Raw genomic sequence first — 17686 nt, forward strand, 5'->3', positions numbered from 1 at the left:
TAATTCCTAATTTTTGTTCAATTTCTTAATTCTCCTTTTATTCAAATCTAGAAATACAAAAACAAATTGAAAAAATTGTTATATATGTGATTATTTAAACTAAACTGGAAATAAACCACATAAAATGAATGAATGATTCAAATAATTGTAACATATATAAATAATTAAATGTGAAAATTTGTTAACATTTAATTCGCCTTCACGTCAGAAGAAATGATCTAAGTTCATTTACCAGTCCGCTGTTACAGAAAGTCATGACCTACTTTTATTTTAATCTGATTTAAAATAAATCAGGTGTCACTTTCACAAGCTATAAAGGACAGTGGCACAGGAAGTGTGAAATAATTACATAAATACTACAAGAATTACAGATTATGCAAAGTTAAGTGGAATTCCTGTAATAATTCGTAATCAATAATTCATATAAGTATGAGTAACAGAAAAAATAACAAATCAGGCAATAAAATTTTTACAAACCAGTTTCTTTTAACAGAAAAACTTAATAACGTTAACAAAAACTGCAGGTGTGTTTGTTTTTCTTTCAGTGGGAAGAGAATCCTGAAAATGTACCCAAGTAAGAGTAATGATACTTCATATAAAGTTACTCAAGTATAGTACAGCGTAATAAAAATAATCCTAAAAGCAATTTCTTTCTAAATAGTTACCGAAGTAAATATAACTCAGTAAATGTAGCTCGTTACCACCCATTTCCGCTCTGTAGTAACGATGTGTCATTTTTACAACAGCGAATTAAGGACTTCATAGGTAGAAAAAAAAGGAGTAAATTTACACCAAAATAATCCAAACTTTTGAAATTAATCACAGTGCTTTTACAACGTCTTTATTTAGGGTTCATCACTTGTTGTTTACTAGAGTTGGGGGCGCAACAGCGGCACCCTTTGCCCAGACACGGTACTGCCCCCTGCTTTCGCGGGTCGGTCGCGTAGCTGTTTACGGAAACGTCTTTACGTCAGCACGTGTACAGCAGCAGCGGCAGGCAGGCAGTAGTCATCTCCTAGCTTCTGTCCACTACGTGAGGCTCTGCATGCTCGCTGCCAGAGGGAACAACCACCGGAGAGAAGAGGCGGAGGGGGGACCGCGTTGTTTTCCGCCCCGAAAAATCAACTTTTCTCAGAAAGTTGTGCGTCGAGCGATGAGGGCTGCCGTGTGTCTTCATGGCGGAGAAGTAGGAGGAGGACAGGGCTTCATTTTGGCGATCTGACGCTGCGCGGTCTGAGCTGTGTACGTCTGTGGACGTAAAGGAGAAGGTGCCTTTTTGTGGCCACACATGCTCCACAGAGTGGGGAGCTGATCCCAGGAAACATGATTTTGAAGAATATTCACCCGAGAACTTGCAGAGCATGGCTGTCTTTGGTGAGTTTTTATTTTGTCGAGTTGTTTTCATGCTGTTTCTGTTTACCTTCTCGTCTCGCAGAGTGACAAAAAGGGGCCACAAACTGAGTATTTCTATCAACAACACTGCTGGTAATTAAATAACGAGTAGCGGATGTAGTTTCCACTATCATATCTTCTGCATTTCCTGCAGTGACGCGATTTAATTGGCTCTGGTCAAACTCCAGTGGAAGACAAACCAGGCGTTCAGTAAACAGAAAAACACGCGTCCCTCTTCTTTTGTGCAGGTTTCCCCGAGGCAGGAACCGTGTTTCTACTCCACGGTGCCACCGCAGCCGGTGCCCCCGCTGACCCAGACCCTGCAGGGGTATCTGAGGGCGCTGGAGCCCCTTCTGCCCCCGGAGGAGCTCAACCACACCCGCAGGATAGTGCAGGACTTCGGGAGGCCCGGGGGCCTGGGACAGCAGCTGCAGGAGGGGCTGGAGAGGAGAGCCAGGTTCACCAAGAACTGGGTGTGTGTGAAGCAGACACATGTTCAAGCTGGAAATGGGCGGAAGCATAACTGCTATTGCTTAAAAGCATAAAAGACACGGTGTAAAATGCAGTAAAAACACACCAGGGACATCTTTGAATATATTTAAACGAGTTAAAGACACAGAAATGAACTAAATTACCAAAATAATAACCATGAAATGCTCACAAAAACAAGTCATCTGGTGAAAGTTAAAGAGCAACAATCGGTGTCATTCTGTAAATAATGCCAAATTTTCTAGAATCTATAATCATAATGATGTCATTTTCACAACAGTGAATTAAGGACTTCATAGGTAGAAAAAAAGGAGTAAATTTACAACAAAATAATCCAAAACCTTTGAGATTAATCACAGAAATTTTCTAAAATTAACACGGAAATATCTGAATGTGAAAAATTAATAATTTGCTGGATGACAATTTTTGACTTTTGAAGCTCAGAAATGTCCTTATTTTTTCTAGAAATTTTTTCTTATTAATCTAAAAATATTTTAGTTTTTTCATAGCAAATTTTAGACACTTTAAACTCAGAAATTTCCTTGTTTTTTTTCTCTAGAAAATTTATGAGGTTAATTTTAAAATATTAGAATTTTTTCTAGCAAATTCAGAAATGTCCATGTTTTTCTAGAAGATTTCTAAGATTAATACAAAAATATTAGATTTTATTTAGCACATTTTCAACGTTTTAAACTCAAAAGTTTGCAAAACATATATATCAAATGAGTTTTACTTTGGCATGCTAGTTAGCGTTGTAGCAATCATTTTGTAGGAATGCTTTAGTACCGAAGCTCTGCATCTTTTTAAATTTTATTTTATGTGCCTGTATATATCTGAGTTTATTACTTTTTGTTTTTAAGTATAAATATCTACTCATATTGTACATATTTAATACATCCAACTAAATAAGTTGAATATCTCGTAAAGTATATAAATATTGCATTCATATTTAAATAGTCATACAGTGCTACTTAAACAAAATTGTGAAGTGAAATATTAATATCTTTAACTTTTGATGTAGAATAAAAGAGAAAACGATAAAATATAGTAGATAGTTGCATAAAAATAGATATTGTATTCATGCTTTGAGTGGAATATTTTTTGTTTAAAATTTATTGTACTTCAGTTATTTTTACTGAAATTAATAAAAAAATGTGTAGAAAATGATAAACAGTTTGAATTTTCTTTGGTTCTTCCAGGTGTCAGACCTGTGGGTCCAGTGGGCGTACCTGGAGAGCAGGCAGCCCCTGGCGGTCCACTCCAACCCGGCCATCTCTCTGCCCCGCAGGGACTACAACGACTGGAGGAGCCAGCTGCTGTGAGTCCAGAAAACTACACGGTTTGACCCATAATGAGCAGTTAGAGACATGTCTGGAGGAGATGTTTACTCTGGCATTCAGACGTCCTTATCTGTGTTTGGTGGTCGAGCCGTTTGCTTTGTTTTCTGCTGGAGAAAAGTCCGATAGTGGAGGCGTCACTTATCAGGAGAGGATGCATTCTGACTGATAAAAGTCAAGCAGAAGAAGAACCAGAAAGCACTTTTCCTAAACTATTTATTTTATCTCATAGATTGCAATGTTTTTATGTGTTATGGTTAAACCAGGGATGTTCAAAGTGTGGCCTGGGGGCCATTTGTTGCCCTCTGAATGGAACTAAATGCGATTAAATTTTGATTTTTAGAGACAAATGGAATGTTCTTATGTTTATTTGCTTAGGTGCAAGACAATAATATTTATTTTATTAATATTTCTGTTGTTTTTTATGACACTTTTCTGAAACCAGCAAGCAATGCTGCCCAAACTTGGTTTCCAAAAAAAGAAATAAATGAAAACAAGGCTAATAAACCCCAAAAAAGTTTTGGGAAATATTTAATACATCAACTGTGAAAGGCTTTGTTTGTATTTTGGATCAAAATGATATACAGTTTTTCTTTGCAAAAATTAGACTATTGTGCTTAAATAGTAAATTTTATTTGTAATGCTTTTTATGGTTTTATTAAAATAGTTAATCATAACATTGAAGAGATAAAAACAACAAATGTCTTCAGAAATAAAACTTTTAATTAAAAAAAAAATGTTGTCCACAGGTTTATTCAACATAACAGTTTTGGCACTAATGGCAAAAAGTTTGGACCCACTGGGTTAAACCCCATAAATCGCGTGTCAAACTCAAGGTCCAGGGGCCAAATGTGGCCCGCTGTGGCTTTTTGTGTGGCCTTCCAAACTACAACAAGTCCCTCCAGTTTCTCACAAATCCGTAAAATTCACACAAAATCAACACAGATTTTCTGATTTTTATTGCAATTTTTTTCTCAAAATTGGCAAAAACATTGAGTTGAAGTGACTGCTGCCTCAACCTTCCTGTTTGTGAAGTTATAGTCTTTTAGCGATGCAGCGGTTAAAAAGTCATTTGACATCACATATCCTAAAAATTCCTTAAAAATATTTCTAAATTAGCACCACAAAATCTGTGTTTTTGATTGCAGAAAAACAAAAACAATCAGAAAATTGTGGATGAACTGATCAGTGAGAAAAGATGTTCAATATTATTTAATCTTAGGAAACATTTATTGAAAGCTAATACAGCTATTTATTGGTAATTTAACAGTTTAATTGGTTTTATCAAGACATTCTGGCACAGCCGGCCCTTTAAGAACTTTCAGATTTTTGATTTGGCCCAAAATGAAAAACAGTTTTTAGCTCAGCTTTAAATCTGTAATGACGGTAATAATATGTTCCTTTCTTCACAGGTTTGCGTCTAAATTGATAGCAGCTGTTTTGGACTTCAGAGCCAAAGTGAACAGGTGAGTTTTACCTTTTATAATAACTCAGAGAACACTCTGACTCACTGGAGTGATTCCTCATTAGAGTGATTCCTCTTTGAAATTATTTATCTTTAAAGTGATTCCTCACTGAAGTGATTCCTCACTGAAGTGATTCCTCTTTGAAGTGATTCCTCACTGAAGTGATTCCTCTTTGAAGTGATTCCTGTTTGAAGCGATTCCTGTTTGAAGTGATTCCTCACTGGAGTGATTCCTGTTTGAAGTGATTCCTCTTTGAAGTGATTCCTCACTGGAGTGATTCCTGTTTGAAGTGATTCCTCTTTGAATTGATTCCTCACTGGAGTGATTCCTGTTTGAAGTGATTCCTCACTGAAGTGATTCCTCACTGGAGTGATTCCTGTTTGAAGTGATTCCTGTTTGAAGTGATTCCTCACTGGAGTGATTCCTGTTTGAAGTGATTCCTGTTTGAAGTGATTCCTCACTGGAGTGATTCCTGTTTGAAGTGATTCCTGTTTGAAGTGATTCCTCACTGGAGTGATTCCTCTTTGAAGTGATTCCTCACTGGAGTGATTCCTGTTTGAAGTGATTCCTCACTGGAGTGATTCCTGTTTGAAGTGATTCCTCTTTGAAGTGATTCCTCACTGGAGTGATTCCTGTTTGAAGTGATTCCTGTTTGAAGTGATTCCTCACTGGAGTGATTCCTGTTTGAAGCGATTCCTGTTTGAAGTGATTCCTCACTGGAGTGATTCCTGTTTGAAGTGATTCCTCTTTGAATTGATTCCTCACTGGAGTGATTCCTCACTGGAGTGATTCCTGTTTGAAGTGATTCCTCACTGGAGTGATTCCTGTTTGAAGTGATTCCTGTTTGAAATGATTCCTCACTGGAGTGATTCCTCTTGCTGTGTTCACATGCTGCAGGCGTCATTTCGTCCTCTTGTTGTTGCCCGTCTTGTGTTTCGCCCAGCTGGCGTCGCCGTGTGTTTGGCTGCCGTTTGACAATAATCTGTAGCTAAATTTACTTGGACTGTAAGAGTATCTGCGGCTGATCTCAACCCTCAGTGGATTACAGGAGCCGCCTGTTTACCTCTTCATATACTTTAGTTATAGAAAGGATTTATTTTTATTGTAGTTTAATGAATTATTTTGTCTTGTATATATTTGCATGGACTGGTGACAATACTTTAAATTCATCGTATATTTTATTATTTGCGGTGAGAATTTCCATACAAGAATTTTGTTTCATCATTGTCTGGATACATTTCAATTTCTGATGTTAAATTTATGAAAAATATTGATATTTTTGCTATTTTCTCCACTTTTTGACCCACAAAAGCATCAATAATATCAGTAAAATTGAAAATATGACTAAATCCAGTTACTGTGTGCAGTTTAGTTACATAGATTACTTTTTAAAAGTAATTTAAAGTTACTTAAGCTTTTAAAGTTCTTAAAAAATGTTAAAGTTAGGCTCTGAAATAGGAGCCAATTTCAGATGAGAATGTTTTTCAAGAACAATTCATCTGAAATTGTTTGTGGCCCCATGAATGCTGTTGCAGTCACAATCATATTACCTAAAAATTGAGTAATAAATTGTTTTTTAAATAATAAACTTTATCATTATAATAACAGTATCACAAAATGTTGTGATAAAATTAAAAGTCCTGCCCTACCTGAGTGATATCAGGATATATATCTTCTATAAGTCTGTCGTTGAGAGTTTCATCTTTTCTGCCATCATCAGAACCAGAGACTTAAAAACCTCAATGAGGTTTATCAGGTTCTGGTTCTGTTCTGGGACGGCTGTGGATCCTCTGGAGATGATGATGATGATGCAAAGAAGGACTTTACATAAAGTCAAGAAAATTATGGCCAGTCCTCTTCATTAGACTGGCTTCAGTCAGAGGCTTCTGCCGATTCCCTGTAATACAGACTGCTACAGGAGATCCACAGCCATCACCATCTTCAATAACTCTGAAGAATTTTGAACTAACATTTAATTTTTGATTTTGAATAACTTTGTTGCATTTTTGTTACCTCAAGCCTTTGAGCCCAATACCTAAAAGAATAACTTTTTCATTGATATAAATGAATTATTGATGTAAAAGAAGCTCATATTTCTAAGAAATAAGTTGACAAAGCCAACTTATTTCTTGTAAGTTACCTTTGTTTTATTACAAGTGTACTTTTCTCCAGAAACTAGACCAATCTGGCAGTAGCTCAGTGAACTCTAAGCCTCTATTTCCATTGTGATAAATGGAGGGTTCATGTCCGAATCGACGCAGTCGGTTCTTGTATCTCGTTCTTGAACCTGAAGTGGTTTTCTGATGTTTTTTGTGAAGCGGTGGGAATCCTGACAGCTGCTTGTGTTTGTCTCAGTGGTCAGCTGCCGGTGGAGTACATGCGGGGGAAGCCTCTGTGCATGGAGCTGTACCCGCTCCTCTTCTCCTCCAGCAGGATTCCCGGACCCAAACACGACTACGTCGCTCACTACAGCAACTCCCGACGCTCGCCGACCCACATCACTGTGGTCAGGAACTACCAGGTGGGCAGAGCTGGGGAGTCACTAGCATCACTTACTCAGTTACAGTTACGGGAGTAACGTTTTTGAGGGAAAAAAAACGTTTAGGAGAGTTTTTGTTGCTCTGTAATTTTTCCTTTCGGTTGAGTAATTTCACTATCAAGTATTGCTTCTCTTACTTTAATTAATTTCTGGATTCTTTATCAACTGAATGAAAAACAAACATGTTTTAACCAAAAATGCACCATAAACTGACACAAACCTGCAGTTTTTTTTAAAGTTTAATTAGTTTTTTCACTGCAAAAACTCAAAATATTATCTTATTTCACCTTTTTTGAGGTGAAATATCTTGGTACACTTGAAATAAGACAAAACTGACTTAGAAATTATTTTTCAGTAAGATATAAAAGCTTGCTTTAAGTAAACTAATATTTATTTTAAAAGTTCTACTTCCATTGGCAGATAAATTTACTCATAACAAGACATTTTCCCCATGTTATAAGTGAAATAATCTGCCAAATTAACTAGTATTTTTTCAACAATATCAAGAAATTATTTACTTAAAATAATTAAAATAAAAAAAAAAGTAAAAATAAAAAAATATTAAAATAAAACATACTTTTGAATTTGAAAAGAAGCTTTTATACCTTTCTGATAAGTTGTAAGTTAGTTTTGTCTTAATTCAAGTGTACTCAGATAGACTTAAAATACTTAGGACTGTTTTTGTTATTGAAAGAAACTTATTTGGAAAAATTTTATTTTGCATTTTCTTTAAATAAAATGTCATTTTGGTCCACATAACTATATTTTGTTCTGTCTGATGTAATTTTTAAATATTAAATGATTGATAATTTAATCAGTTACTCAGTACTTGAGTAAACGTTTTACCAAATAAGTTTTATAATTGAGTAATTTATTGAATAAATACTTTTTACCTTCACTTGAGTAAAAGTATGTTGAAGTTGGGAGGCGTCTCTATTTTTAACTCGGGTTCAGTTTTCATCCACAGCACTGACGTCATGTCCTGATTTTATTGCTACCTGCTTGGTTTCACTCCTGAAAAGGTAGATTTTGTGTTTTTGGCTCAGATGGATGAAAAATAACTCTGATGACCCAGACAGGAAGGAATGTGCTACTTCCTGTCCAGGAGTTTAAAAGTCTTGACGACCTTTTGTGACAACAGAGACGCTAAACACAGCATGAGATTCTTCTGATGGTTAAAATAAGTCAGACTGGGCCGGAGTTGAAGGTTGAAATCCCAACATCTCATGTGAAATATTTTCATCCAGGAGGTGCAGAGGCTTGGACCCGTCCAGAACATTGTATTATTCTGGCTGACCTTTACACAAACTGCTCCACTGTCCAATAACTCTTTGCCAATCTGGCTGTGGTTTAATGAACTCTGTGCCTCTGTCGACTGCGGAGAACCAAATTTATCAGGTTTTTTCTATGTTCATGGAGCGACAAAGGTCAAGTTTCAAACCCACCACAAAGGTCAGAGTTGAAGGTGCCTTTCAGATTTAGCGTAGCTTCCTGTCTTTTTACTGATAATCAGCTGATCGTCATGTTAATGAAGTCTTGTTTGTTTTGAGACCATTGTAGTGCTTCAATAGGCCTGTTAAGCTAACAAATTAACTGGATGATAAATTGTTCTAGGAGTTATTGGTATAAAAGATAATATTATACCATTAACACATCATGGTAATGTTATAATAATGGAACCAATAATTAACCGAATATAAAAATTGACACACTGCAGACTTTTCTTGTAATCGCTTAAGTCTTTTTATATATTATAAATGTAGCAAAAGATACAAATAGACAACTTAATTCTTTTTTTAAGTAAGAAAAGAAAAATGTTGTCTAAAATGAATTAACATGGCATTTGTACCAGGTGAAAATAAACAATAAAATAAAAAATGCCACTTGAGGAGTTTTTGGTAGAACATATTTACAGACAAAGGAGTTTTTAAATTTAAATTCAGAATGTATACATACAGATTTAGCTTAATTACTGAGGTGAATATGTTCTTTCAGCAAAGTGACCGTTTTTGTGCTAATATACTCCAGTTAACAATTAATTGATTACTAAAACAATTAATGTAATTAATCAGATTAATCTTTTTTGCCCTAAAAGCAAGTACGCCTTCTCAAAGATCAGTAAACGTACATTTCTAACGAACATTTAACAATGAAACTGGAAGACATTTTAAATATCCAAACTAAACAAAACGGCAAATAAAATGGATGCTCTAAACAAAATTTCTCTTTAAAACAACCATTGAATGCTGCATACAGCCGTAAAACAAGCTGTCCAAATGTACCAGTTTGGTTGCTAGGTAACGGGGCTGGGCCTGGCTCCAGTTGCTAGGAAACGGCCCAGTGCCACGGAATGTAATTTAACAGTTATAAACACCAAAAAACACGAACTTATAGCCTGAAACAGCTGGGCGTTTGTTTGGTTTGGTTTTTGTAAATGCCTGGGCTGTTTTTAGAAGCAGTTGAGACTCAAATGAAAGTCCAAAAATATGATAAGCGCCTTTCAATACAGCAAAATCTTTAAGAAATTTAAAGGTTTTGAAAAACTTTGTAATGATCTCAACAGTTCTTTATTGACGAGGAATGATTTAAATAAAAAAAAAATCCCAATAGTTGTTGACTCAATCACTGAACATGGCTAGTCTGTGTCTCCTCTACGTGATTTAAGCGTTCGCTTGCTGGTTCTAGTTCTTCCAGCTGGAGGTCTACAACAGCGACGGCTCACGGATGACCGAGGGTCAGATTCACAGTCAGCTGCACAGAATCAGGTCTCAGTCCTGGAAGACGGACAAGGAGCCCATGGGCATCCTGACCAGCGAGCACCGCCACACGTGGGGCGAGGCGTACAACCGCCTGCTGAAAGGTTCGACTGCACATCATCACACTTCCCAAACAGCTCAGTGGTTTTTACTGGTTTGTTGTTTATTACAACAATCAAGGCTTTGGTTTGAAGAAATGAATCAAACTGGACCAAAATGAAGAAATGTTTGAATTCTGTTAAGGAATCTGTTTTTTTTTTTTTTTCTCAAAAAGCCTAAACATAATGAAACACTTCATAATTCAAATAGTTGTGTGTAGATCAGTGGTCCCCAAACTACGGCCCGCGGGCCGGATCTGGCCCACCTCCACATTTGGTCCGGCCCCCTGAACAATACCAGAGAGCATTTAGATTTTTTTTCATATACCGTATTTTCCAGACTATAAGCCGTTTATATGTGGATTTTTCTTCAACCACCAGGAGGCTCTTTAGCAAGAAGTGAATCATTGGAAGTCAAAATTGGAAATCAAAGAAGGGAGCGCCCATTATGACAGAATTAAGTTTTCATAGGGAATTTAAATTTGAGAATGTTGTTGATCAGTTAAATAGCATTGAGGGGGAAAAGAAGATTTTTCGTTTTTTTTAAACCAAAACATTTTTTATAAAATAAAATTTTTTTATGAGAATTTGAGATAGATATTAGAATCCAGTAGATGGCAGTAGTGCAACAATAATGGATGCAAGCTGCTGTTGAAATCTAAAGAAGAAGAAGAAGATGATTAAGAAGGCGCCTATTTTCATTTAGCACATGCTAGTAGCAACACGAAGGATCAGCACTTTTACTGTTACAGTTACTGTTCAGAAACTTCCGTAATCAGTTCTGTTAAATCTAATCTTGGCAACTTTTTCTTTTTCAACCATAATAAATGTGATATTCAATTAACATGTTATGACTCAAATGTTGGGTGTCCGCCCCCCTCTACTGCTGCTGCATTGCTGTGGAAAACCTGGAGTGGCAGAGATATCTGTGGCTTATATGTTTATGTTTACTGGTTAAAAAATAAACTTTGGGGTTGTGCCTTATAGTCCAGTGTGGCTTATAGTTCGGAAAATACGGACTATAATCTTTCCTGGATTTTTTTCTGTGAACAACCCATAGAGGGTTATTTGGTTATTATTTATTTTATTAATAGTGTTATTATTTATTTCCTGACTTTTTTTCTGTGAAGAACCCAGAGAGGGTTATTTGATTGTGCTTTCTGGAAACAATATATTTTTACATTTAGGTACTCCTGCAATCGTCACACTTTTTCTGTTACAAACTGACTCCGGTCCCCCAGCAGAGAAGGGAAAAATTATGTGGCCCTCACAGGGAAAGTTTGGGGACCCTGGTGTAGATGCTAAGGCTAACATTAGGATGCTAAAGCCAGTGCTAGCTGTTGCTGTAGTTCATAGGAGCTTCCTCTTCTGAATATCAAAAGTTCTTGTTTTTCTGCTGAACACAGACTTTCAAATTGTGAAATCCTTGGATCTACTGCAACATTTGCTTTTTCTTTTTTTTGCTGCAGCTCTTAGTTGACAAGCTAGAACTGACAACTACAGTAAAAACTATTTTATATTCATATTTTTATTAATGTATTTAAGATATTTGAGAAGAACAATTCTTGATGAATGTATTGGCTTATTGATAGTTTTGTCTGAAACATTATTAATCTGCATGCAAAAACTGTTTCCATGTTGAGATTAATGTTAGCATGCTAATGTTAGCATCCACTGCTAACTATTGGGACTCTGCAGATGCAGTAGCTTGTTTCTTCTTCCAGTGTAGAGAGATTTTATTTGCAGTTGGTCAGTTATTTTGCCTTATAGTTTTTGTTCATCTTCATCTCGTTCTCGTTGAGCCTGCTGCTGTTTAAAACTAGAAATCAAATTAATCCACATCTTAATGTTTTAGACATGCAGGTTGAATAAATGTAAAAGCTTTTACTTGAATATTTAATGTTTTCTGTTTTTTTTTTTGTTTGTTTTTTTAGACAAACTGAACCAGGAGTCTGTGCGGATGATTGAGACGGGTCTTTTCTCGCTGTGCTTGGATTCTCCCGTCATGAGGATATCAGATGAGAAGTATGTGCTCACATTCTCGGGCGTTTCTGTGTTTGCTGAACTTGTTGCGTAAATCGCCTCTGCAGATATGATTGTGTCGTGTGTTGACGCTCGCTGCAGAGAGCAATTGTCTTTTCCTGTATTTGAACTGAAACTACAGATTGTGAAACGCTGCTTTGCATCAGAGATCCTTAAGAATAATGTTGTTGTTTTTTTATTTGAGTCTCATGATTTTTGGTTTTTATCCTGCAGGTACGCCAGCCGTAAGGCGGCTCAGATTCTGCACGGAGGCGGGACGTACTCCAACAGCGGCAACCGTTGGTTTGACAAAACGCTGCAGGTGGGTCCGATCACCAATGATGGAGCCACTTTGGAGAAGCTGATTGTATTTGACTCTGTATTTGTTTAAACAGTTTGTGGTGGGCGAGGACGGATCATGGGGCCTCCTGTACGAACAGGCCACAGCCGAGGGCCCGCCCATAGCCAACCTGCTGCACCATATACTGGAGTACTGGTGAGAAAAAATACTCCCACTACAACAAAAGCTACTGTGCTGGATGAGCACCAGTTGCTGGGATTGTTGGACAAGCTGGTACACGAATAATAATCTGATCTAAACAAGGTTTGAAAATGATTAAATATTACCTTTAAACGGGTGATTGAAAACACGTCATATGAATTAAGGAATTTCAAAGTTTGTAAACTGCACAGCTTTGTAATAAAGTACAGTCTAGCATTTGATTAAAACCAAAATATGGAAAGCAATCCTTTGTGATTTATTGTGTAACTGGAAAAAGTTTGTTGTTTTTTTTTGTTAAAATTGGGCAATTTTTTTTTTAAAGTGTTTTGTTCTCAGACTAGTCAGAACAAATGAGACATTTCAAACATAAATTTTATTATATTTTTATTTGACCTGGTCCCAGCTATGTGGAATGCTACAAGATATAATAATAACAGTAATAAGTTAATATAATAGTGGAATAAAACTATTGTTTTAGTTCATTCGTGTTGTTTTATCTGCTAAGAGTTGTGCTGTTTGAAAACTGACTTTATTTAATTTTCCTTTAGGATCCATAAAATATTTTTGAATTTCAGTTTGAATTTAATTAAAAACATTTGGAAAAATGTCCATAACATTTATGAAGAATCCTTGATGCCTCATCTCTTCACATAAAGTGTGAGGAATATTTTCTGCTCATGAATATTTTTCTGTTTGTTCGCAGTGAGATGCCCGACCCAAAGAGGGCACCGCTGGTTCCTCTGCCGATGCCCAAGAAGCTCTACTTCCACATTGACCGGGACATCAAGAGGGACATCGAGCAGGCCAAGCAGAACCTGGACATGTGAGCCTGTTTTTCTGACCCGACCGGGTCCAACTTCCAAAGCCTTGTTTTTTAGCATCAAAATTAAACATTAACAGGTAGAAAAATGGCAAATATGAATAAAAAATAAACACAGGAAGTTAAACTTTAAACGTAGAATTTATAAAATCCTATAATAAAATCAAAACATGAATTATGAGAGCAGGGATTATAAAACGCGGATTAAAATTGATGAAAGGTAAATCAGATCTGATCAATGCAAACATGTTTATCTGTTAAACGATAATTTGGTTTTATTTCTTGACACTTTTTAATTGTAATTTGAATTTTATATTTAGTAATTCTATTTTTTAAATGATTAAATATATTATTATATAATTATATTATTAAATACAATAATATAATGTACTGATAATTTAATTCAATGTTTAAATATTAAACTGTAATATTATGACATTTTATTTATATATATATATATATATATATATATATATATATATATATATATACTTTAATATGATTATTTTAATTTAATAAAATGTAATAATATTAAATATAGTTTTGTGTAGTTTAACTAACCCAAATATGATATTTTAAATATATTTGTATTTCCAGATATATACACTGTCACTCTGTGGTATTCAACCGACTGCTTCATAAATATTTGCTGCAAATTCACATCAAAATTAAGAAAATTTGATTATTTGTAAACCTGGAAATTGTGTTTTCTACTCCTTTTATAACCAGATAAGATGATCAGATCCTATAAAGGATTCCTGTAGAAGTTGTGGTTAAATTATCATTTATATTCTTTCAGTCTGATCAACGACCTCGACGTTCACGTCTTCAACTTCAAAAGGTTCGGCAAAGAGCTTCCCAAGAAGCACAGCTTGAGTCCAAACTCCTTCATCCAGGTGGCTCTGCAGCTGTCCTACTACAGGTCAGTACCAGGATTAAAATACCACCACATTTATTTAAAACAAGATTGTGATTAGCAGCTGTTTCAGGTTTGCAGCAGCAGGTCAGACCTAACCAGAACCTGCTGCATATCCACTAGAGGGCGCACTGCTGGGATATTTACACTGGACACTAAATACAAAAACACTTGGCAAGATTTTGTGCTTTTTGCAGTATATGTAGGATACCAATACATTAATAATAACACAAATCAATGATACCATAACAGTTTTTTTAGTTAATTTGCATTGTGTTTATCTCCAAGGTTTGGTGCTGGAAAAGTTTGAAAAGTTACCTTGAAAATGCTTGAAAAGCTCTTGAATTTCTCCGTGCGGTCGCTCACCGTCATTTTCCTGCAGAGTTCACAGCGAGGTTTGTCCTGCCTGCGACATCGCCTCACAGAGGATGTTCAGAGGAGGACGGACCGAGTACATCCGCTCGCCCACAAACCAGGCGCTCAAGTTCATCCTGGCCTTCGACGATCGGACCGTGTCGGTGAGGAACGATTCGCTGCAACTCCTCAGCGTCTTTCTGATTCTGTGGCTTTGACCCTTCGTGTTTCTCCGCAGAGAGAGGCGAAGCTGGAGCTGCTCAGAGAAGCAGTGGATGCGTACTCAGAGCTGACCACGCAGGTAAATGCCTCAAGAAGCTGCTTTCCTCGGCTCGTTATGTGACCTGGAGGTTCAGTTGGTGATATTTTCCTGCTGGTGCTGCTCAGGCTCTGAGAGGACACGGCATCGACCGCCACCTGCTGGGGCTCAAGCTGCAGGCCATCGAGGAAGGACTCAGCATTCCCAAAATCTTCATGGACACGGCTTACGGCCTGGCCACGCACTGGAAGCTGCGGACAGGACAGGTCTGTTCTCACACAGCTGGACGACGATTGCAGATTTAGATGTTTTCATTTTATTCAGCATGTGTGTGGTACTTTTATTCTTAGTTTTGGAAAAATTCAACGTGAAGCTTGCTTTGTTAAACTTTCCTCCAGAGTGTGATATTTCTCCTGGAAAATTCATGTTTATTTCTTTAATGATAATTATTATGACAGCATATGAGGGCTACTGTTGAGATAGAGACATTTTTACCAAAAAAATCAGAATTTTTTTATTTTTTCTCAGAAATTAAAACAAGCAGATAAAATTTGAGAAAAAACTAACATTTTCATATTAATCTCATAAATACGTTTTCTAGAAAAATTGGAAATTTCTCTACTACAAAAAACTCAAGACATTTTCTAGAAAAACATCAAAGAATCTTAATTTTAAAAGCAGAAAATTTGTTGGAAAAAAAACTTATATTTAGATATTAACCTCAGAAATAAATTTTCTAGAAAAAACGTAGAGACTCCTGAGTTTGAAAAGTTGAAAATTTACTAGGAAAAAATCTCAGAAAATTTTCTAAGTTTTTACTAGAAAATTTCTGAGATTAAAAATTTTTTTTTTTTTCTGGTAATTTTTTTTTTACTTTTCAGACACGTTTTTTTCTAGAAAATTATTTCTGAGATTAATATAAAATATTCTTGTTTCTAGAAAATTTTGACATTTTTTGGTAAAATTTCACTTGTCTTGCTTCTTATACCTACAATGACTCCAATTCTCCGTGGTAGATTTTTTTCTCAGAACATTTTCAATGTTATTAAATTCTCCTGTTTCCCATCTCTGTCTGATGAGTCACTCCATTATTTGTATCTTTAATCAGCGATTGGCCAAATAACTGCAGTGGGTGCAGCCCTAGAAATTACTGCTGTAAACATCTGACTCGTTGTATTATGAGTTATGCTGGTATTGAGCAGGATTAGATAAATGTGGTTGATTTAGTTTAATATGCTAACTTTTAAAATTAATATTTGACAGCAAATGCAGATTTTAACGTGATGGAAGATGTTTTAAATTTGTTTTGAGAATTAATCCTCCCGTTTTGTTTTGCGCCTGCAGGTTCCCACCAACACCGACAGCGTGATGTGTTTCGGGCCGCTCGTTCCCGACGGTTACGCCATGTGCTACAACCCGCAGGCGGACCACGTCCACTTCGCCGTCACCGCCTTCAACTGCTGCGAGGAGACCAACGCAGAGACGATGGCTCGCACTCTGAAGGAAACGCTGTGCGACCTGCAGGAGCTGCTGCAGCCTACCGTGTAGAGCTGCTGCAGCAACAAACTCGATAAACCCTCCTTCCAATAAGGGAAAAGAAACTTTCTAAATGTTTTCTACGAGGCTTGTATCTCATTTATGCTAATTGTTACTCTTCCATCGGAGCCTGGAGGCTGAGCTCTGCGGCTCTGCTGTGCTTTTGATACATTTTTTACAGCTGATTTTTCTCTCTTTCAGCACGAAACTCTGATTAAACGCTGGCTTCAAATGTGAAAGTGAAAACAAGCTACCTGACACTCCAGCATTAACCAAAGCATCAAATCACTTCACTCCTCTTTTTACGAGTTGGGAGACGACCAGCGGCCTTCCTGGCTCTTTCCACCATAAAACCACCGTTTGCTCTGTCAGCACAGTTAATTGGATCATTTGATTTTTGTAGGCTTAGGAGCCTTTAAAATGGACCAAAGGAGGTTATTATAAATGGAATATAAATGGTTTCTTTGGCATCTGAGGTAAAAATAAAATAAATACACAGAACCTGTAACAGGAAGCAGGATGTGCATCTTATTGGGGGAAACTTGATGGTAAAACCTTTACGAATGTGAAAGCTCTGACTTTGCATTTGTGTCTTCATCCATTTCTGTTGTAGACTTTGCAATTATGGCTCTGACTGTAGGTATGCAAGGCGAGCAGCTATTTTCTTACCGCCATTTTCTGCCTTGCTTGGAAGTACAAGTTCTCATGTCTTTCCTAATTTGAAGAGTAAGTAATAGATGGGCTTCTGTACCCAAGTCCTGGATTAAAGGCTCCTAGGAGTTCTGATCAGCTAAAGAAGTAAACGAGTAGATGCAGAAATGCTTGTTTTTATAGGAATTGTTCCATTTTAAAACCTGGATTGATTCTCTGATGTGATAACTAGCATAACAATGGCATTAAAAGTGATTACCATTGTTTTGATTAATTAACTTCAACCTGGGATTGTCCCTGATCTTGTGGCTGTACTTTACATGTTGAGGTTTTCCCACTCGGATGGCTCTGCAGGCGTTTGTTTAAACCTACAGGACTCCTTAACAAATAAAGAGTGTGATCACTTGACCTCAGTTTCTTTATTTTGGGACAAAAAAAAAACTAGAACCAGCTACAGCAGCTTGTGTTTTTGAATATATGAATATTTAGGATAGTGAAAAATTCAAGTAAGGTAAATTAATAGTGGACTGTTTGCGACCCTTTGATCCA

At 36.5% G+C, this 17686-nt stretch overlaps 1 protein-coding gene across 1 annotated transcript; it reads left to right on the plus strand.

The window, feature by feature from the left end:
• The first annotated feature begins 967 nt into the window (after positions 1-967).
• cratb (carnitine O-acetyltransferase b) lies at positions 968-17545 on the plus strand. The gene is made up of 15 exons (XM_081612386.1): positions 968-1374; positions 1641-1865; positions 3081-3199; positions 4631-4684; positions 7040-7205; positions 9909-10083; positions 12012-12102; positions 12334-12421; positions 12495-12595; positions 13305-13424; positions 14221-14343; positions 14720-14855; positions 14930-14992; positions 15079-15216; positions 16295-17545. Exons 1-15 carry the CDS (start codon positions 1324-1326, stop codon positions 16496-16498), a joined length of 1854 nt encoding a protein of 617 aa, XP_081468512.1. The 5' UTR covers positions 968-1323; the 3' UTR covers positions 16499-17545.
• Positions 17546-17686: the final 141 nt, after the last annotated feature.

The sequence above is a fragment of the Poecilia reticulata genome, chromosome 11 (assembly GCF_904066995.2).
Source record: "Poecilia reticulata chromosome 11, P_reticulata-male-v2, whole genome shotgun sequence".
NCBI lineage: Eukaryota > Metazoa > Chordata > Actinopteri > Cyprinodontiformes > Poeciliidae > Poecilia > Poecilia reticulata.